The sequence below is a fragment of the Myxine glutinosa genome, chromosome 9 (genome assembly GCF_964187855.1).
Source record: "Myxine glutinosa chromosome 9, kmMyxGlut1.1, whole genome shotgun sequence".
Lineage (NCBI taxonomy): Eukaryota > Metazoa > Chordata > Myxini > Myxiniformes > Myxinidae > Myxine > Myxine glutinosa.
In genome coordinates, this window is record NC_136269.1 from 96,525,911 (window position 1) to 96,548,668 (window position 22,758).

Here is a 22,758-nt window from a genome sequence, read left to right on the forward strand (position 1 = left end):
ATGGCATGCATAGACTGGTAATAGTCTGCTTTCTCTCCAAAGATCTTCTTAGCTGTCCCTTCTTGGCACATTCCTGCTGTTACAAGAAGATCTTCCACACCAGAGTCCCTCATAATCTTACAGACTGCTTTTAAGTAGTTATGAGCCTGGTGGAAGCCTCCCAAAAGCAGGATTACCTTGGAAAGCTCATCTTTGTGTTTGTCCCTGATGGCCACTGCAAGTTCATATGTGGCCTGGTCTCCAGTGATGACAGTCCATGTATCTCCAAGTGCATGTGATGTTTGTACAAGCCGTGTCATCTCTTCCTTTAGCACAGCAGGATCCGTTGGTGAAGCAGGTATGAGAGGGAGGTATGCAATCCGGCTGGCCTTGTGGTGTGGGAGTAACTGTGCACAGAATGCTGAAAAACCAGGGAGATCAGGATCCCCTTCATATGGCACATGCAGCAGTTGTGAAGTTTTCACTTGTCTTCCAAGTCTCCAGAAGAGCAGCATTTCTTCGGCTGTCTCATCAGATGCAGTTTCCAAACTGTTAACATCATCAATGTTGCAAAGTGATCTAGAATTCCTTCTGTCACTGGCTGAAATGTGACAGTTAGGGATATTTGTTTTAGAAACACCTGAAAGGGTCTTTTTCCTGCTTAAAGATGAAGTAGGAAGACTAATATTGTCAGGATGAGTGATGAGGGTACTACTCATGACAGGATTCTCAATTATAATGGCTGTGGTGGCATTGAAAGTCCCACCTTCTAATGTGTTTTTCTTCCAATCCAGGTTGTCCATTGCATAAACATGTAAACTTGCATGATTATGCACCATAGCTTCTGGGACAAACACCCCATTCTCCTCAACCTGTTGCATGATGTTGATGGTTTTTGTTGTCAGTTGGCGCTGCAACGTGTCATAATTGATTCCTAGGCCAAGTCTATTGTTCAGAGTGATCAGTGACTTGCTACGTGTCTGGTTATACACATAGTAAGCTGTAGCTACACTCAAAGGAGTTGGCACTGCTGCTACATGTTGCATAAGTTGCTGCGATATTACAAGTGCTTTCTCCCTAATTGCCGGATGAAGTAATGATGAATCTGAAATATGGGATCCAGACTCTTGGTGCTTTTTCCCTGCTTTGTCAGAGACAGCATGGTTGTGAAATCAAATAAAGTTTGTGGAACAATTCTTTCAGCAGCTGCAAAATAAATTTCAGTAAACTGCTCTGATTTTTGTTCTTTTTTGCACTGCTTAATATCAGCTCTCAGAATTTTAGCTGCACAATGCATTATTTGCTGTTTTTCATCAATCTGATTCTTGGCCTCTAACAACCTCAGTTTTTCTAGAGCATCTCCTAGTGGTATGGAGGAAGCACAGATAAAGCCAGCGCCAGTGCTTTGGTTGATAATTGAAATGCGCTTGCCAAACCATTGTTGCAATTTCCACTTCAAAGTTATTGATCGATACGAGTCTGCAGTTTTGACATCTAGCTCTCGAAGAATTGCCCGATACTGATCCCGAAGATTTTTCATAAAAAAGCCACACTTATTTTGGAAGAGTGATGTCTCAAGCTGTTCGACTAATCTTTCAAATGCAACATCATAGAGATTTTGTGTTGGACTGATAGTGGGGATGCGTCTAGCTTTAAAAGTATTCATGCAGGGTGTATGGTAGCAGATGTCATTGGCAACCATATTGGTTGGCAACCAACCATTGCCTTGACCAATTAGCCTTTGCAAGATATCTTGTCTCTTCAGCTTTTTGGCTTGATCAAGGATTGCATGTTGGCTGGTTGTAGTAGACACTTTACAGGTGGGCTCTTTCCCTCTATACCATGTCTTATTACAGATGACACAAGTGTTCTTGGCTTCAAATCCTGATGTGGATTGTCTTGTGGTATGAGACCCAAGAGATGAAGTTTTCATAGGGTCATCAGCCGCTGGTGGTTGCCCTCCTAGATTCCTTTTTTCTGCCAGTTTGTAACTTTTTTCATTCAGGTACCAGTTCCTGCATTTTACATGCCATTTAGGGGAATTTTGTCCAACCCAGTTTTCTTGGGTAATGTCACTTTGCAATCTTCTGTGAATATGATCCCGTCGACAGGACATAGCCACAAGAAGCTTTTCTGTTGATATCACCTGGACATTATTAAGTCCTTTCATTGATGGTTCTTGACATATTAGACATCTGCCATAGTCTGTGTTCCAGCCATCCTCCCGCCTTTTCTTTGGTTGTTCCAGTAACAGTGCCTCTTGAACCAGCCTCTTCCCAGCTTGACTGGTCATTTTTCTCCCGGCTGTGTTATCTGAAACACAAACTAATTCATTAGACATTGTAGTTAAAAGTGCAAAGGAGTATATATATTAAGAACACAACTTCACTTGGAGCAAATCTCATCCAGAAGTGCATGTTGATATTATTTCACACTTGTCTGAAAATGAGTAAATATTAAATCATTCATAAAAATCAGCCATACAGCAAAACTCTGTCAGCTGTGCACCTTGATCCTGTATGGGGAAATCATAATAGCAGTAAATTTACATATGTAGCTTGTTTGAGTCATTAATATCTGAACTACCCAGTCAAACTATTTCCCTGTGCATGAAATTGCAGCTATATTGGGCCCTGCACAAAGTAGGGATGCGCAAAGATGATGCTGACGATGATGATGATGATGATGAAAGATGCGCAACATTTGTGTGCCTCTTACAAATTTCCAGCAGCTTGTTGGCAAGGTTGTTGACCTAGATTGTGTTCCTAGGCACATGTAGATATGATTTCTGGGGCACAACCTTGTACAACAGCCCATGTCTGGTAAACCCCCTTGGCCTCCTGGGTAGAAGGTGAAAATAAACAGTGATTGCGATATTGTTGTATGTGTTCTCACACCGCATGCCATTAGCAGCCAATGTGAGTTATCATGTTAAGCTGGCAACTTTCCTTCTTGTTACGTTGATTGAATTTACATTATCAGTGATTGTGTAATAAGCTGCTCTTCGAGAGATAGCGATTCTATGTCTGGTCTGGGTTCAATTCTTGACCCAACGATAAATACTACAGCACAGCATAACATTCATTTGCATACTTTCAGTAGATGATGTAATGATGAAGGCCTGCCAGTTTACGATTTTTTTATGGCTTCCTAACACTGCTCAACATCCATAAAGAATAATATTTACAACTTCTTAACACTGTGCAATATCTGTACAGCAACAACAACAACAGGCATTTTAAGGCCATTTTCCCTGCTAGAGTGGGGTTAGCCTTGTGGTCCCCATGACAATCTTCTCCATTTTGCCCTATTTTCTGCATCTCTCCTTGTTAACCCCCTTGCCCGCATTTCTTCTCCCACCACCTTTAGCCAAGTCTTTCTCGGTCTTCCCCGTCCTCTACTTCCTTCTACATTCATTTCCATCACTCTTCTCATACAGTCACTTTCACGCTTCCTCAACACGTGACCAAACCATCTCGACCTGTTCCTCTTCACAGCATCCATCACAGGCTCTATTCCCATCATCTTTCGCAATTCATTATTTGTCTTCCTCTCTCTCAACGATACTCCGCACATCCGTCGAACCATTCGCATTTCCACCCTTTCCAACCTTCGTTGCTGCTCTACGTTCATTACCCATGTCTCGCTCCCATACATCATAACACTTCTCACCAGGGGCGTATCTACGGAAAATAGCGCCTTTGGCAAGCACTGAAATTGCGCTCCTGTCCAAACATCTCACACCCATCTTTTAGATAACTTTACCATAAAATCAGCTCAAAAATACAAGTCAAGCTCGTTAATCTTTTAATTAACAAATTATGGCACAACATGAAAATTACAACTGCACCTTCCTTGCTTTCACTGATGCAAATTGGTTCATGATGTGCTCAGTCAGTTTTTTCAGTTTCTTCTCTTTCTACACTCAGCAGAGCAAGATCACAGAGTCTGCCTTGACCGATGGAGGCTCTCAAATACGAAAGTATTAGTTTTAACTTGCTGAATGGTCTCTCACAGCTGGCGATGGAAACTGTGATGGTTAGCATTATCTGAATAGCAATGCGAAGATTGGGGAAGACGCTCTCATCTCCATACTGAACAATTAATTCGAGAAGCTCTTCAGGTCTTGATATTTTCATGTTGGCCCGGCTTGATAGCAACATTCTGCAATCCAAAATTTCTTCATATAACTGCTGTCCATCAACATCAGAGCTGTACAATTCGCCCAAATTTTCGCACTTCTTCTTGAGGTCGTTACTGTCGGCGCCGTAACACAGTTTCTCGACATCGAGAAGGAACCCAAACTTGGCGTCAGTTTCGTGCAAACGAGCGAACCTTTCATCCATTTCTCTGTGAAGACGGTCGAGTGTTCCCTTCATGACTCTTTCCATTTCCTCCTTGGCTGTTAACCCAGCGTCTCTCGAGTTCTCATCAGCCATTCGTTTCTTTCGTCTCTGACGTTTCAACTTCAATATTCCATTCTTGACAGAGACCGAGTCCTTCTTCGAGTGACTCACTGACCAACACTTCTTTTTCATCATCAAAATGATCTCGGAGGGCTTTCAAATCTAGGGCAGCATCATGGAAGTTCATGCTAGGATCCTGCAGCCTCCTTTGAATACGGTCAATGCGAATGAGTACTTTGTTTCAAAATCCTAGCAAAGTCAGAAAATCGTAACTCAACATGCGGTTATGCAGCTGACTTGCGTCACTTCTTGTTTCACTGGTCTCGTTTTCATTGTCTATCATGTCCTGGAGAACTTGAAGTATCTCCTCAAGGTACTTGATGACGGGCTTCACTGCTTCTGTCCTTGCACTCCACCTGGTTTCGGACTCCGACTTAACAACCACAGGCACGGCGTTTTTGAGTTTTTCCCAGCGCTGTGTTGAACGAGAGAAGAACACGAAGAGAGCTTCGATGGTTCCAAAAAACGTGGCCATCATTGTATCCTGCTTGGCTGCATGTACACCCACCATGTTGAGTGAGTGATTGTCGCAATTCACAAACACTGCCAGGTTGTTTTTCTCACTTATTCTTTGATGAACACCACTTCTGTGTCCAGCCATCACAGCAGCGTTGTCATAGCACTGTGACCGACAATCTTGTCGCTCCATTTCGTCCTTCTCTAGCTGTTTCAAGATGTCTTCAACCAAGCTCTCAGCATCCTTCTGGCTTATCTGGATAAAACCAAGGAAGGACTCTCTAACACGGACTGCTTTCCGCTCAAAATCAACTTCCACGTACCTCACTACTTTTGACATCTGCTCACGGTGTGCCTGATCAGGAGTCGAGTCGAACATGAGACCATAGTACTTGGCTTTACGAATGCTTTTCAGTAAACTCTGGCGAACAGTGGATGCCATCATGTGGATGAATTCGTTCTGGACACCCGGTGAAAGATAAGATGTGGATCCAGGATGACTTTCCACACGAGTGAGGTGTTCTTTCATGACAGGGTCAAAGATGGCCAGTAGTTTCAGTAAGCCAAGGAAATTTCCCACATTGGAGTCATCGTCCAGCTGAAGTGACTCCCTGTGTCCTCGCAAAGCCAGGTTCTGAGTCACAAGGAATTTTATGCATTGAAGGATTCTCGTCAAGATATCACGCCACTTCTGCTTTTCCTTCTCAATCTGTGACTGAAGTTCCGCGTCAATAACTCCTCTGTTTTCAGCTAAATTTCTTTCCATTTCTTTCCACTGTGTGAAGGACTCCCGATGATTCTTAGCATTTTCATGAACACTAATCCTTTTAGGTGCTTTCCACTGGTTGAATCCACTTTCCTGCTCCAATGAGGCTTGATGGTCTGACCGGGAACTGTAATAGAGAAGACAACAGATACAAAATGCAGACTTTTTAGAAGGGGAATAGACCAGCCATGAGCGAGTCACTTCCTCACCACGACCATTTCCCAATTTCCTCTTGAACCAAGTTTTGTTCATTGAGCGGTTATTTGTTGGTAGGAAAGGCCCCTCACTGTTCTGGAAATACTTCGAACCCAGCTTTATTATTTCTGTTCTCAACGCGTCAGGCAGAATTGCTTTTCCAGTATCCTTGTCGAACTTCAGAAGTCCAATGTCATGCTGTTCAATCACTTCTGGTATGACAGTTTGAGGCTCTTCGACACCATCCAGTTCACTTGGTTCAGCGTCGTCAGGTTCAATCTCGTCACGTAAAATCTCGTCAATAAACTCAACATCACCACCACCACCATCATCATCTTCCCCTCCTGTCATGTCCACGTTCTCTCTGGCAGCTTCACTTTTAATCTCGTCATACTCAGATTTATCTGACTTGACTTCCTCCTCGGCTTGTGACGCATTTGTACTTGATCCACCTTCGGATCTCACAAACTTGTAGCAGGTGCAGACGACTCCATGGAACGTGTCGAACAACTTGTTCCGGGCTTTTCAAAGAAGGGCATGAAGAACTTGCTCGACTTCTTGGCTTCCTCAGTCTCCAACTTTCGTCTCTTCCGTCCTTCAGCTCCACTTTCCTTCTTCTTCATAAAGAAACGTTTCATGGTCTTCTTACACAATGCTCTGAAATAAGGAAATGGCACTTTTAATAAGAATATTAAATTTCACAGATTTTGCACAAAATTCTAGACTACCTTCCTAGTTTGCGCAGGAGAATGGTCTTACTGCCAGTTGGCACTGAGCAGTGGTGCTGTGAGGTATGTGGTCATGTAGCTCCCAGCACTGTATTTTTACCTCATAATTTATATAAGTGGTTTAACAATCTAGCCATCCCATTGCTTCTCACCCATGATAATCAAAGACAGATCATACATCTGAAGAAAATTCTTTTTTCACGATCCGAGGATGGCTTGTCTGACTTTAATAGAAACTGCTCAGTGGCGCCCCCCTTCAAGTGGTGCCCAGGGCACGTGCCATACCTGCCATACCTTAGGTACGCCACTGCTTCTCACACATGCAGCATACACCTTTCCCTTCAGCTTCAACGACACTCCCCTCCTTGTCAGCATGCCACTCAGTTCCCGAAACTTCTTCCATGCACATCTCACACGAGCAACCGTTGACGAGTCTGATCCACCCTTTCCATTGAACATGTCTCCGAGGTAGCAAAATGTTTTCACACCTTCCAGCTTCACGCCGTCTCCAAGATCCAACTCAACATTTCCTCCATCTGCAGCTCCCTCTGTGCACACCTTACACTTGAATGTAGCTGCCACACTGGTTAATGACCCTCTCAGACCACGACATTTTTGATGAACCCACTCAGCGCACATTGTACATTGAATGGAGTTCACTCCGACACCCTTCGTGCACACAGCACACGGCCACTTCCCAGTTCTTTCCACCTCATCGCATGCTTTAACACTTGCCATCACCTTCGTTTTTCCGATATTCACCTTTAGATCTTTTGTCTCCATACATTCCTTCCACTTGTTCATCTTCTCCTTCAGTCCATCCATACTTTCTGCAATCAACACCAGATCATCTGCACACAACAACTCAAACGGTAAATGCTCCTTTACATTCCGAGCCAGCACATCCATCACAGCTACAAATAGTAGTGGACTTAGTACCTACCCCTGATGCACTCTCACCTTCACCTCAAACTCACCACTGTTCCCATCCTTCGTCCTTAGAGCTGTGCACACTCTTTTGTACATTGCTATCACTACTCTGATCAACCATTCCTCCACTCCTAACTTCCTCAATGCCCATGTCACTACTTCATGTGGAACCCTATCGAATGCTTTCTTCAGATCAACAAACCCAAGAAAAAACTTCTTCCTCTTCGCCATGTACTTCTCCTGAAACTGCCTTGCAATAAAAAGCACGTCTGTTGTTCTTCTTCCTGGCATAAATCCAAACTGCATTTCGTAGATCTTCACCTTCTTCCTTATCCTCCTCTCCCTTTCCAATACCTTCATTCCATGCTCCAATAACTTTATCGCTCGATACGAGCCACAGTCCAGAAGGTCACCTTTCCCCTTGTATAGAGGGATAAGGGTACTCGGTTCCCAATCCACTGGAATGCGGCCTTCTTTCACCACCAGATTACAGATCTCTGTCATTCTCTTCACACCCCAACTTCCTGCTGCCTTCAACATAGCTCCCACAACTCCCGTCGACCCTCCTGCTTTTATACTCTTCATTGCTTTTATCGCTTCCTCAACTTCCTTCTCAGTTAGCTTCTCTGCCGGTCCTAAAACTGGGTTACTCTCTATGTTGCCATCCCATTCATTCTCTGCATTCAACAGCATTTCCATATATCTTTTCCATCTTCCTTTAATTCCATCTGGGTCCACAACGATTTGTCCCACTTCATCCTTCAAGCAACACACCCCCGTCACATCCCCCCTCTCTTTCGCTATCTCCTTTGCAATCCTGAATACCGCTCTCTGACCCTCTTCTGAATCCAAGCGTTCTCCAAACATTTTCCTACATGCCTCCTGTGCCTTTTCTACCTCTTTCTTTGCAGCCTTCTTGGCTGCCTTATAACTTTCATGCTCTGCCTTTTCTGCCCCCGTACCCTTCACCTTCTGCCATTCCTTGAACTTCTTCCTCTTCTCATCAATCCTCTTTCCAACTTCATCATCCCACCACCATGTTTCTGAGTGCCTCGGTGGTCCTTTTGTCCATCCACATACCTCACCAACGGCTCCCAACAGACTATCTTTCATTGACATCCAACCACTTTCAAGCTCAACCAAATCATCCTCTAAAATAGTCAACCTCTCCTTTAATGCCTCCCTCACTGTCACCTCTTTCAACCTCCACACCTTCATTCTCAGTTGGTACTTCACCCGCCTGGCTCTCCTCCCACCTCTCACCCTTATGTCGCAGACAACCAAGTGGTGCTGTGAAACATCCTCTGCCCCCGGGATCACCTTTTTGTCCCGGAGGTGCCCCCTATCTCACCTACGCACCAATCAGGTAGTCAACGGTTGTCGTCGACCCACCTGATGTGTATGTAACAAGCTTATTATCCTCTTTCTGGAACTAAGTATTACAAATCAACAAAGCAGCTACATCAGCAAACTCCAAAACCCTTTCACCTTCTCCATTTCTCACACCATATCCGTAACCCCCATGAACTCCCTCAAAACCGTCCATACTGCTTCCCACATGTCCATTTAGGTCTCCTCCTACCACAACAACTTCCTCATCTTTCATGTTTTCCATCAGTTTCTCTATCGCACACCAGAACTTGTCCTTCTCTTCATCGCTCCGACCAACCTGCGGAGCATATCCCGAGATGACGTTCACCAAGAGCTTTCCAATCATCATTTTCACCATCATCAACCTTTCACTCACTCTCGTCACATTCACTACACTGTCTACAAAGTCCTTCTTCCGTCTACAAACTCCTTGAACACCATTCACACCCTCCGGGCACCCTTGCCACACAAACTTGTATTTCTGTCCCTGCCTCGTGCTTACCCTTCACCATTCTCACACCACTTCCCTTCCATCTCGTCTCCTGCACACAACATATGTCCACTCTTCTTCTGACCAATACTTCCACCACTTCTCCTGATCTCCCTGTCATTGTCCCTCCATTCCATGTCCCAAACCTCACAAACCAATCTCCACGTGGGACATCAGACGTTTCGTCATCATAAACGGAGTGATTTCCACCCTCGCTTCGATCGGGTTCCCCCACTTTTATTTTTGAGGAGAGGGAGTGGGGTCCCCCACGGGGTACTTCGGGCTGTACCCTGCCCATATGTAGTTGTAATTGTCATGGTTCCCTTTTTGAGGCAATGTTTTATGGCCGGATGCCCTTCCTGACGCCAACCCTTTTCGTTGCCTCTTAGGACACACAGGGAAACGGTGTACCTATTCTAAACCGGGTACACACTGTGCAATATCTGTAAACGACAAAATCCCAGACACTTCTCTAATCACACCGCAATAATACTGATAAACACCAGCTCATTTGGGGAGTGAATGTGCCTCTACAGTCTACATGATCACCTGACATGTCATTATCTTCGGTCAGGTGACCATCCGTGAGCGAGAGCGAAGCTCCATGGGCCAACTTTTGCTTATGAACAGTTTTTTGTTTTTTTGGAATCTCGGTTTTGATATACATCAGTATGCAAATTTCCAGCTGTCTAAACCACATAGAGAGTGTTAAATATTTTCATGTATGAATCAGTGGTTCGAAAAAAACTTACAAACACACCCCAACACACACACACACACCTAACAAATTGTGAAACGTTTAATGACCTTAACAAGTATTTAAATGGTTGAACATTCTCGACCTAATTTAAGCATTTATTTTTTGGTGTTTAATAAATTGAAAATTACGTCACAGCATTATTTTATACCGTACCATTTTAAAGTCACGCAGAGATAAATAAATTTGTTACATACAACAGATCAACTTCAAAAATTCATGTCTTCTTTACCTGCCATTTTCAGGAATCAACTGAACTTTGTCACAGAAGAGTTGCAAAATCCTTTCAGGTAAGACTTTTTTTGTTGAGTGCAACTTTGATTTCACACTGCACTTGATGAAGCTGATTATTTACACTTCCTTTTGAAAATATTTTCAATTTACCTTGAATACAACTCCAAAACTAGATGGTATTCATAGAATACTTACCCTGCGCAGTCAACTTGTTGTGAGCCAACTCTTCTGTTTTTGAACATTTGTTTTCTTTGATCCGATATGGCTGCCAGACCACGTGAGTGATGACATCATAAATTTATATTCCCTAATATAATTGTTGCATAGATCATGCCCAATACATTTCAAACTGATCAGACTAAGCTTTGTCCCTGTCGAATTATTACGTCATAATCATGGCAACAATGACGTCATCATTAACAACACCTATTCCACATATGGAGTTCTTTACAACGAGCCATGTTTCAATTTTTTCCATACAGCGATTTTGGAGAAATAGAGGTGCAACATTTTTCGGTTTTCCAAAGATGGCGTCTGTACCACATGACCGATGACATCATGATTATCATTAAAATATTCTACATGAGGCGCTCCTCTGGTGAAAATTTCGTGCCCACCAGACCAACAGTTGCTGAGAAAAACAAATTCACAATGATCGGATAGGTGTTGTACTTGTCGAATTATGACGTCATAATAAAGGCACAGATGGCATCATCATTAACATATCTTATTCACCAAGGGGAGTACTTGACAATGAGCCATGTTTCACATTTTTCCATGGAGCGGTTTCGGAGATATAGAGGTGCAACGTTTTTCGATTTATTCCAAGATGGCGTCTGTACCACGCGACTTATGACGTTATAATTATCATTAGAAATGTCTACAGGAGGAGCTGCACATATTCTGAAAAATTCGTGTCCATCGGTCTAACAGTTGCAGAGGAATTTTTGTTTTATTCATGCTTATCAGATCAAGCATTGTACTTGTCGAATTATGACGTCATAATTAAGGCACCGATGACGTCACCATCAACATATCTTATTCGCCATGGTGAGTACTTGACAATGCGCCATCTTTCAATTTTTCCCATTGAGCGGTTTGGGAGATATATAGGTGTAAGGTTTTTCCAAGATGGCATCCGTACCACGTGACCTATGACGTCATAATTATGAATAAAAATATTCTACAGGCGGAGGCGCTCCTATGGTAAAATTTCGTGTCAATCAAACCAACGGTTGCCGAGAAAATGAATTTTTAAAATGCAGACACGTACGGCACACGGCACATGTACGGCACACGGTACATGAACGCACCTGAATGCTTAACCCTGTTTTTCGCTTCGCCAACACAGGGTAACTGTGGTACAGTTGGCATACGACTACAGCAGCCAACAACAAAGGCTCCATATAATCAATGCTTGATCTTGAGTGACTGTCTGTGCTTTCCAGAAACGGAAGCTGAATGGTATCTGTTCATATCAACAAAACCAAATAATTGCTACTAACAACGGTACCCGCCCTATGGGCGGGGCTTCAATTGGGAGACCCAAATGAAAAGGCAAAATATCAGAAATTGAAGGCTTTTTATTTATTTTAAACGATTCATATAAACATCCGTTAAATCATATCACACGCAAATAATCAAAATCTAAACAGTATTTGTAGAATTTCAATAAAAGCCACATCACTGTTCATATTATTCCATATTATTCCATCGTGTTTGGAAAAACTGGAGAATTCGAAAAATTGGAAATTGGAATAATTGGAAAATTGGAAAAACAATATAGCCTATTTTACTCCAGGGGGTCCCAGGATTACCCACCCAAAATTTCGTTGCGATCGGTTCAGCCATTTTTGCGGTACCTGGGAACAGACAGACATTTGGTGAATTATTATAGTAAGACTAGTGGGGTCACCCGTGGGAATCCCACGGGCATGGACGAGTGTGACATTTCGACATATTCAGTTAGATGCTGCACCTGCACATTCAGTTTCACAAAATGGTTACTGGCAATTTATCAGATGCACAAATGATGTCATCTACACAATGTATTTACTTCTGATAACATGTGAATGCATGTGCGTGCACACCCACACACACGTACACACATATACACACACAAAAACACGTACACCCACACACATATAGACACACACACATACACACACGTACACCCACACACGTACACCCACACACGTACACACACACACATATATACACACACACATACACACACGTACACCCACACACGTACACCCATATATACACACACATACACACATACACACGCACACACACATATATATATATATATATATATACACACACACACACACACATATATATATATATATATATATATGCACATATACACATTATATACATCCACACACACACACACATATATATATATATATATATATATATATATATATATATATATATATATATATATATATATATATATATATATATATATATTGTTGCGGAGATGAGGACTGTATTTTTTTTTTTGATTGTGTGCTGTATGATTATTATTATTGTTTATTCTGTGCCTCCTGCCTCCGGAGCTGTGTAAAGACCAAAAGGGCGTCCCATAGTCCACAAGCATACACGTCAGCCAATCATAGAATATCCATGTTCGATAGTTATCTCTTATTCTGTGTTTTAGGATAAGGCTGTGTCTCCCATTAATTGAAAGTACTCCATTGCACCAGTGAAAGAGAATAGATCCCCTTTCCTTCCCATCCCCAAAAATCTCCCTTTCCCTCCCCTCCAAAAACCTCCATTGACCTCATATTACATCCCCTCTCGTCATTGCCGAGCCTCGATTGCTCATATTACCTCCCCTCCAATAACCACCATTGACCTCATATTACCTCCCCTCCAATAACCACCATTGACCTCATATTACCTCCCCTCCAATAACCGCCATTGACCATGGGCTTTGAGTCGGAGAAGAAAGGCGTGTCTCCACCTCGTCAGAGGGGAGGAGGGGCGCGGCCGCCCGTCGTCATCCAGGGCGGAGCCCGAGGGTCGCGCGACCAACCAGGGCCGAGGTGGGCACCCCCGATGGGCGTGTCCAAAGCGCCGGGGGCGTAATCGCTGGAGGCGCTATAAAAGGCGCAAAAACGGAAGTGGCCAGGAGGGAGAAGGGTTGTTGAGAGAAAAGGGTTGTTGAGAGAGAAGAGTTGGTTGCGGAAGTTGGTTGCAAAAGGAGTCGGTGGTCAGTTGGTTGCGGTGAGGAGTCGGTGGTGAGGAGTGAGAGAAACACGACAGAGTTGAGGGTTTGGACCAGACAAGTCCGGGGAACGCAGCGGACGGCGGCCGCAGCAGCCAGACCACCCAACCGCCAAAGGGGGCCTGAACGGCGGTTTGGAGCAGGGCCGAAGAGGAACGGCGGCTGCTGAACGCGCCGGTTGTGCTGCATGACCCCCCTTGGACCTCCCTCCCCCTCCAGCCATCCACATCCTGCCATTTCAGCAATTCCCCGCGTGAGTCAGCGTTTTGTTTGTTCTGTCCCTGGGTATTTAATTAAGTCTGTAGGTAAGCTAAATTTGCACTGTGTCACCTGCGTCTTGTGCTTGTAAATAAACGTAATTGTTTCTTTTTGCTTGTGTGTAAATAGTAGGAATAAATGTAGTAGTATTTCAAACCTTTTTTTGTCTTCCTTTTTCCTCTTGCATTGCGTCGTTTCTGTCTTTTCCCTCATTGAGCAGCTAGGGTGCGATACGGCCAAAGTCTGGGTGAATCGGGTGAGTTTTGTTAGGTCGCGGTTTTACACCACCGCTCGGTCTATAACATCTTAACCGCGATCTGTAACAATTGGTGTCTGGGAGTGGGATTCGAGGCCCGAACCAAATTTTTAAAACGAATAGAAAAAAAAAAATTTGGTCAAAATTTGGAGCGGACGAAATTTGTTTTGTTTTATAAAGTAAAACCCGAATTTTGAAATCGCGCCATGGCTGTTCAAGGCGACGGGATGCCGGTGGGAGAGATAGAGGGGTTAGAAGTAACCCAGGACTTCGGGGAAGAAAGGGAGGAGGAAAATGGCAATGTGGTTGCGGGAATATCAGGCGCGCAAAATGGCGCGCTCGCGCACGTGGTTGAAGGGTCCCAAAATAGCGGCGCCGCGGAGGGCGAGCCCGCGGTGGCGGCTGGGGACGCTGGGCAAACCGGGTTTGACCTCAGATTATTCTTGACCCAACTGATGGCAAAAATGGATGCTCAGGGTGAGCGATTGGAGGGCCAAATGGGGGTAATGAGGGACGAAGCGAGGGCTCAGAGTGAGCAATTGGGGGTAATGGGAAACCAAATGGGGGTAATGAGGGACGAAGCGAGGGGTACCGGTGAGGGGTTAGACAACGGGATAAAAGAGGTAAAGAATGGGTTAAAGGGGGTGGAAAACAGAATGGCTGCCCAGGAGAATCAGTTAGAGGGGGTGAAAAATGGGTTAATGGGGTTAGAAAATAGGATGGAGGACAAATTGCGGGAAATAGGGGAACAATCCGCCCGGGAAATCGAACAGATGGGGAACCAGATGGAGGAAATACGACGAGGGGTGAGTGAGGAGGTCTCGGGGCTGCGCGAGGAGGTAAAGCGAGGCGAAAAGCGTATAGAGAAAGAGGTGAGAAATAATATGGCTAAGTTACAAGGGGGCATAGAGGGTCTGACGGAGGAGGTGGAACAGCTGACAGAGGGACAAACGAAGTTAGTGGAGCAGGTTCAAAGGAACACTGCAGTACTCGGAGGGTTAAAGGCGACACAAAAAGAAATTAAAAATGACTTGATAGCGACACAGAGGCAATGTCAGATGGTACGTGAGGAACTGACAAGGAGGGTGGACGAGGTGACAGAGATAATGGAGACAAAGGACCGGCAGGTGAGGATGCACATAGAGACGGTCACGGTAGCCCTAGAGGATGAACTTGAGGAGACGCACCAAGAAATAAAAGAGGTTAAACAAAAACTAGAGGAAGTGGAAGAAGAGGTGAGTGAAATTAAGAAGGGACGGACAGAAACTAAGAGAGAAATCCAGGAGGAGGTAATGGAATATGTACAAGGTCTGTGTTCAAATCATGATGAGGTGCTCACTAACCAAATAAAAAGTTTGCAGGTGGCAAAGGAGGTGCGGAGACGAAGTACGGAGGTGAGTGGCAATGTATATGATGTGAGGAAAGCTTCAGTCGGCTTGGGGATTGGTTTGGATCCGGGTGTTCGTGAAAGGCCGTTGGTGAAGTGTGTGACAGGTCAGGTGTGCGAAAAAAGAGATGTGCGAGAATGTCCGACCATGGGGTGTGTGAGGAAAAAGTGCACGCCGAGGAGTGAGTGTGCCGTCAAGAGTGAGTTGGTCGAAGCGCGTGTGCGAGGGGGTACATGGAAGCGCGGTGTGGTGAGTGTTACAGAGGATGTAACGAGAGAGTGTACACCTGTGGTGAGTGTTACAGAGGATGTAACGGGAGGGTGTGCGCGAGAAAGGTGTGTAACGGACGGGTGCATGAGGAAAGAGTGTGCTGTCGAGAGTAAGGGTGAGTGCGCGGTCAAGAATGGAGGTGAGAGTAGTGAGAGTGAAACGGAGCGTGAGTTGGTTATGACAGGTGAGCGAGGATGTACACCTGGAATGGAAGGATGCACACCTGGAATGGTAGAGCGTGTGTGGGAAGGCACATTTGAGTTGGTCGTGAGGCACGCGGTTGGGTGTGCGGGTGAGAGCACACCTGTGATCGTCAAAAAGGAGGTGACCGAGAAAGGGGCGCGGAGAGGTGTGTTGGTGAGGTGTGCGAGCGACGAATGTGTGCCAAGGTGTTCGGTGGTCAGGTGTGTGACCAAGTCGGTGACGGAATGAGTGTACCGAGGTGTGTTAGAGAAGGTACGACCAAGAGCATGGAAACGGCTGCATGTATGAGCATGAAAGGGGTAGCGTATGCTTGTAAGCATCCAGGTGAGGCGTCGACGATAACCGGGTTAAAGGTTAGAACGACTTATAGCCGACTCGGGCCCTCGGTGCGTGCCGGGCTTCGCGTGCAGCGAGAACCAGCGGGGATCCGAGCCACGGCGGGTTCGAAAGGACCGCCGTGCGCGATCCACGCTGGGCCTCGCTTGGAACGGCCGCGTCCGTGCTCCACTAGGCGGAGCGGGCAGCCCGATAGGAAGGGTCGTCATGGCGACCACTTTCTATTGAGACGTGCCGGCAGGTCGAGATCGGGACATTGGATGGCTCCACGCCGAGGTGGTGCGTGGGATCTCGGCCCGGGTAAGCCCCCGTCCCTGCCCCGAGTGCGGCGGGACGTATCCAGCCGCTGGCACAAAACGACCCGCGTTCATTGCTCGGCTGTACGAAGCCGGGCTGTAGATGTGAATTGGCGCACCGAGAGGACCTAATAAGTAGACGGGTAATGGTGATAGTGATAGTAGTGATTTGATACAAAATTTAGAAAAGTGAATAGAATTGGCAGTAAATGGAAAATTTTTGATTTGTTGGATTTGGACGAACAAAATTTATAGTGAGAGACCCCAATGTGGTGGGATGGCAAATCCATCATCCCTCACATGATGTGGGGCAAAGGAGCAATAGCTTATGGGGGTGATGGCAGTGAAAACTAGCCTGGGTGGGTTAGGTTATATTGTAGGGATCTAGCGAAGATGACATTAGGTGACGTTAAGGTTAGTTAGTGACTGATACCTGTAGGGGGGACGCAGGTAGATTAGTGTGGATGATAATGACGAGGGAGCGCAATAGTTTAAAGGGACGACTGGGAAGCGCAGGTTTCAGAGGGGAGTAGTTAGATGAGATGATGCCGTATGTGTGAGAATTGAACAGGTGTGATTGCACAGGTGTGCAACTGAACAGGTGTATGGAGCAGTGTATGAGGGAGTAGTGGTGATTGCGTGTTGTGTTGACCAAATGGTCCAGGAAGAGGAGGAGGGTGCAGGTGGCACCAGGTAGGATTGCACAGGTGTGCAACGACAGGCGAATGAAAGACAGGTGTATGGAATAAATGGTCTGGAGGATTGGAATGGATGGTCGTGGAGTGAGTATGGTGGAAATTGTGGAGTGGAGTGGATGGTGCGAAGGTGTGAATGGGGGAAGAGTGGACCCCCATCACGGATACCCGGGGCGGGTAGTGCAAGTGTTAGGTAGAGGGTATAGGTAAATTGTGGTTGGATATTGGCATCTGTGGTGCGAGGTGAAAGAATGGTATTTGGATGGGTGCATTAGTGTCGTGGAAATGGCTGGGCGTGTAGCCTGTTAGTGTGTGTAGTTGGTTGGGCGCTCCACCACTGTGAGGATGTCGGCCAGGTGAGGCCGCAGGTGGGCTCTGGGAGCCGGTAGTAGTTGTTGTGGATGGGGCCTGAGGATCCGGAGGACGGACCCGGGTAGCCCAGTGCCAGAGGGCACCGAGTGGGGTGACAGAGCCAGGAGGGGCCTGCCCCAGTTAGATAGGTTAGGGTGAGGAGCTAGGTAAGCTCGGGTGGCAACTACAGTGGTGGAGGTGTGCAGGTGGGTAGACCTGCTGGGAGAGTTACACGTCGCGGCCCAGAAATTGTGCGAGGGCACCGGGAGATGAATCGGGGGAGTGAGACCCCAAATTGAGAAGCACCACAGTTTGGTCAATGGGGATTGGTTGTTAGAACCCATAGTGTAAGTGGCCAATGGATTGGCAGGGAAAGACCCCGGGTAGTGTAAAGTGTGTTAAAGTCATTTAGAGGATAGTTAGGATGAAGGATCTCCTCGCACCATCTGCACCCACTCACCTGAGGTGACAGGTAACTCCACACCATGCCATGTTTTATTATTTTTTATTGTGCAAATGTTTGGAATGTGAGACGCATCATGACGTGGGTGTGACATTGTGCGTGATTCCATCTCTCCCTCCTTATGAGGATTGATGATGAATTTGGTGATGGCAAATTTTGGATAGAGGGATTGTGGTGACGAATTTGGTATAGAGGAAATATGGGGAAGACGTGACAGTAGTGACAAATTTGTAAATGTGTAGATTTTTGTACATATGGGGTGAGGGCAAGGGTAGGTGACAGGGGGGTGACGTACGGTAGGGACGAGCTTTCTCACTTCGCCCTCCGTACGCATTTCGCCTTGCATTGCCTTATTGATGTGTACCCTTGTGACCTTACCCCTCGCTCATTTGTCTATCCCCTTTTGTCTCCCACATGACCTGTGCGCCATTGGGTGCCGAGGGGAGCGTGCGTGGGTCGGCCATTGTGCGCCCGAAATTCCCAGAACCAGCTGTCTGCACCGATGCACCACATTATGGACCACATGTTTGTGGCCGAGCACCACGTATGGACCCCATGGGTTGGGGCATGGCCCCTCTGCTGGAACCGGCCATGAGGGCCCGAAATCTTGCTGGCGGACCTTGGCCACAGGGCACCGATGCCCCACAGGTGAACTACACTAGTCGGCCCTGTGGGCCATAAATAAAGTAAAAATGGACACGTTGGGTGCATTTCATTTTATGCTCAAATAGGCCGCCAGTAAGAAAATGAAAGGAAATGACAACATCTGGAAGAAAATAATAACCAGCAGAGGGAGCCGAAGAGCAAGAGATCACCTGCAGGGTTTGGGTTTGTTGGATTTATTTTATTGATGAACAGTGGTGACTGCACTGATTGGTGCTTGAGGGTGTGTTGGTGCGTTTTTGGGTGCTTTTAATGGTGCGTCGATGCAGAGCAGACTGTCTCCCCCCCAGAAAGAACAATTACAGGTCCTGGGTTAGTTTTGTAAATAAAAATAGCGTCAATTGTAAATAATGCTCCCCACCGTCAGTGTATAGTTTGAAGACCATTCCGCAATTCGGTTAACTGTGGGCGTAAGTCTGTTAGGGTGCAATGGAGCAGCGGGACACATTTATTTATGGTTTAAAACTGTCGCACTCAGGGTCAGGTTAAAAATAGAGGGAACTACACCTACGTGTCACACTAAATAAAAGTTGTAGGCCCGGGACGTGCCTAAGAGGAGGAGGGTGCAGTGTTGCGGAGATGAGGACTGTATTTTTTTTTTGATTGTGTGCTGTATGATTACCTTCGCAAAAGCGGAAGGTTATGTTTTGATCGCTGTGTATTTATTTGTATGTCTGTGTGTGTGTGTGTGTGTATGTTATTCGCATAACTCAAAAAGTATTCAACCGAATTGCATGAAATTTGGTGGGATGATTGGTTATTATACGGGACACATTTGATTAGATTTTGGGAGCAATCGGGTCAAAGGTCAAGGTCAAGGTCACGAAAAGGTCAAAATCGTATTTTTGTTGTTCTGTTCCCTACACTCCCATGCCAAGTACAGAACAGTAGCTGCGGCGAAGGTATGCGCTCTACCGAGTGCCCGTTCTAGTTATTATTATTGTTTATTCTGTGCCTCCTGCCTCCGGAGCTGTGTAAAGACCAAAAGGGCGTCCCATAGTCCACAAGCATACACGTCAGCCAATCATAGAATATCCATGTTCGATAGTTATCTCTTATTCTGTGTTTTAGGATAAGGCTGTGTCTCCCATTAATTGAAAGTACTCCATTGCACCAGTGAAAGAGAATAGATCCCCTTTCCTTCCCATCCCCAAAAATCTCCCTTTCCCTCCCCTCCAAAAACCTCCATTGACCTCATATTACATCCCCTCTCGTCATTGCCGAGCCTCGATTGCTCATATTACCTCCCCTCCAATAACCACCATTGACCTCATATTACCTCCCCTCCAATAACCACCATTGACCTCATATTACCTCCCCTCCAATAACCGCCATTGACCATGGGCTTTGAGTCGGAGAAGAAAGGCGTGTCTCCACCTCGTCAGAGGGGAGGAGGGGCGCGGCCGCCCGTCGTCATCCAGGGCGGAGCCCGAGGGTCGCGCGACCAACCAGGGCCGAGGTGGGCACCCCCGATGGGCGTGTCCAAAGCGCCGGGGGCGTAATCGCTGGAGGCGCTATAAAAGGCGCAAAAACGGAAGTGGCCAGGAGGGAGAAGGGTTGTTGAGAGAAAAGGGTTGTTGAGAGAGAAGAGTTGGTTGCGGAAGTTGGTTGCAAAAGGAGTCGGTGGTCAGTTGGTTGCGGTGAGGAGTCGGTGGTGAGGAGTGAGAGAAACACGACAGAGTTGAGGGTTTGGACCAGACAAGTCCGGGGAACGCAGCGGACGGCGGCCGCAGCAGCCAGACCACCCAACCGCCAAAGGGGGCCTGAACGGCGGTTTGGAGCAGGGCCGAAGAGGAACGGCGGCTGCTGAACGCGCCGGTTGTGCTGCATGACCCCCCTTGGACCTCCCTCCCCCTCCAGCCATCCACATCCTGCCATTTCAGCAATTCCCCGCGTGAGTCAGCGTTTTGTTTGTTCTGTCCCTGGGTATTTAATTAAGTCTGTAGGTAAGCTAAATTTGCACTGTGTCACCTGCGTCTTGTGCTTGTAAATAAACGTAATTGTTTCTTTTTGCTTGTGTGTAAATAGTAGGAATAAATGTAGTAGTATTTCAAACCTTTTTTTGTCTTCCTTTTTCCTCTTGCATTGCGTCGTTTCTGTCTTTTCCCTCATTGAGCAGCTAGGGTGCGATACGGCCAAAGTCTGGGTGAATCGGGTGAGTTTTGTTAGGTCGCGGTTTTACACCACCGCTCGGTCTATAACATCTTAACCGCGATCTGTAACAATATATATATATATATATATATATATATATATATATGTATGTATATATGTATGTATGTATGTATGTATATATATATATGTATATATATATATATATATATATATATATATATATATATATATATGTATGTATGTATGTATGTATGTATGTATGTATGTATGTATATATATATATATATATATATATATATATATATATATATATATATATATATATATATATATATATGTATATATATATATAAATAATATACACATACACAAACACACACACACCCATATATATACACACACATACAAACACACATGCACACACACACGCCTATTATAATATAGACTAGTGAGGTGCCCGTGCTACGCACGGGTGGGAGGCCAGAAGCAAACAGACAATGCAGAAACGGCGAATGCTAAAGCATGAAACCAATAAATTCCACATTACTGTAGCACCTTCAGTCGCATGTCAGACATGGACAGCAAGTTTGTGAAGGACTTCCATGAACAACGTACCCGTTGGCAAACAAACAGGTACGTCTGTTCCATTCCCAGTCAATGGCGATTCCAATCATCAATTGATACTTTAACAAAATACTGTTTTTAAATGATGGTTGTATTGGGATATTATCAATCCCGCGCATTGCGTAATCTGTCCACTTCCGCAATCGCGGCAGGTTCATAATTGTCATCAAAATCTATACAGTATTTGTCGAATTTCAATAAAAGCCACATCACTGTTCATATCGGTAAATATTATTCCATCGTGTTTGGAAAAACTGGAAAATTGGAAAACTTGGAAAATTGGAAAAACAATATAGCCTATTTTACTCCAGGGGGTCCCAGGAATACCCACCCAAAATATCGTTGCGATCGGTTGAGCCGTTTTTGCGGTACCTGGGAACAGACAGACAGACAGACATTTGGTGAATTATATTTATAGTAAGATTATGGATCTAAAAATAAAATTCTGCACAAAGTTAATTATCATTTCAATTATTCCATTGTCATAAAAAAAAATTCAGGAAGCATCAATCATACTAAAGGAGAGGAGATGAAATCACAATACACCAATGCTATATTTGGCAATGATGGTCCAGTTTCCATCAGTATCAAAAACAACCACACATTGAAGCAGTCAGTGTGTTGCCAGGTAGCAACCAATAAATAAAGCGATTGTAACTTTAGGATGCATGGAAAGGGACTATGTTAAACTGTTAAAATCAAAGGACTCATCCATAACCACTAAAGCTTATTTCAATTCTCCAATTCCACAATATGGATATGCAGGGTGTTCCAAAAAGTCCTGGACAACTTTGGTTGTTAATATTGTTACGGAACCCAACGTCGGCCTCTTTCCCCCTTATCGAGGGTGGATTAATCCCCTCGTCTATGACTGACCGACGTGGTCCTGGGGGTATGACGTCACGCCCGGTCAGCGCTGGGTAGGGTATTAGGCCCAAACGTCCTATGACCTAAATACCAGCGCCTCCCGGTACGCAAGGAAACACCCCCCCGCTCACGGCCGCAGCGTAATGGATTGGTTGCGCCGAGCGAAGCGAACTGCGGCGTGAGCCGTTTATCAAAGGGGATAAACCCGATTCATATGCGTTGGCCGAATCGCGCCACGTACACTCAATTTGGAAACCTCTAAAGCGACCGAATGTGAAGAAGACAAAGTTACAGAAGAACAGATATTTATTAATTATTTACACAACCCAAAGAAAAGAGAGCAATCAAGGTAATATACA

The 22,758-nt window shown here is 45.4% G+C and overlaps 2 protein-coding genes across 3 annotated transcripts in view; one reads left to right on the plus strand and one right to left on the minus strand.

The window, feature by feature from the left end:
- Positions 1-22,758, plus strand: part of SLC7A9 (solute carrier family 7 member 9) — a 94,133-nt gene that overhangs the window by 61,431 nt on the left and 9,944 nt on the right. For both annotated transcript variants that reach the window (XM_068128794.2, XM_068128793.2), the window contains one exon: positions 10,384-10,428. In XM_068128794.2, coding sequence (XP_067984895.1) covers positions 10,384-10,428 — 45 coding nt within the window. The remainder of the gene's footprint in view (positions 1-10,383; positions 10,429-22,758) is intronic.
- Positions 1,040-21,786, minus strand: LOC144893697 (uncharacterized). Its single transcript, XM_078785059.1, has 2 exons — positions 21,524-21,786; positions 1,040-2,292 (listed from the first exon to the last, which is right to left on the minus strand). Exon 2 carries the CDS (start codon positions 2,270-2,272, stop codon positions 1,040-1,042), a length of 1,233 nt encoding a protein of 410 aa, XP_078641185.1. The 5' UTR covers positions 2,273-2,292; positions 21,524-21,786.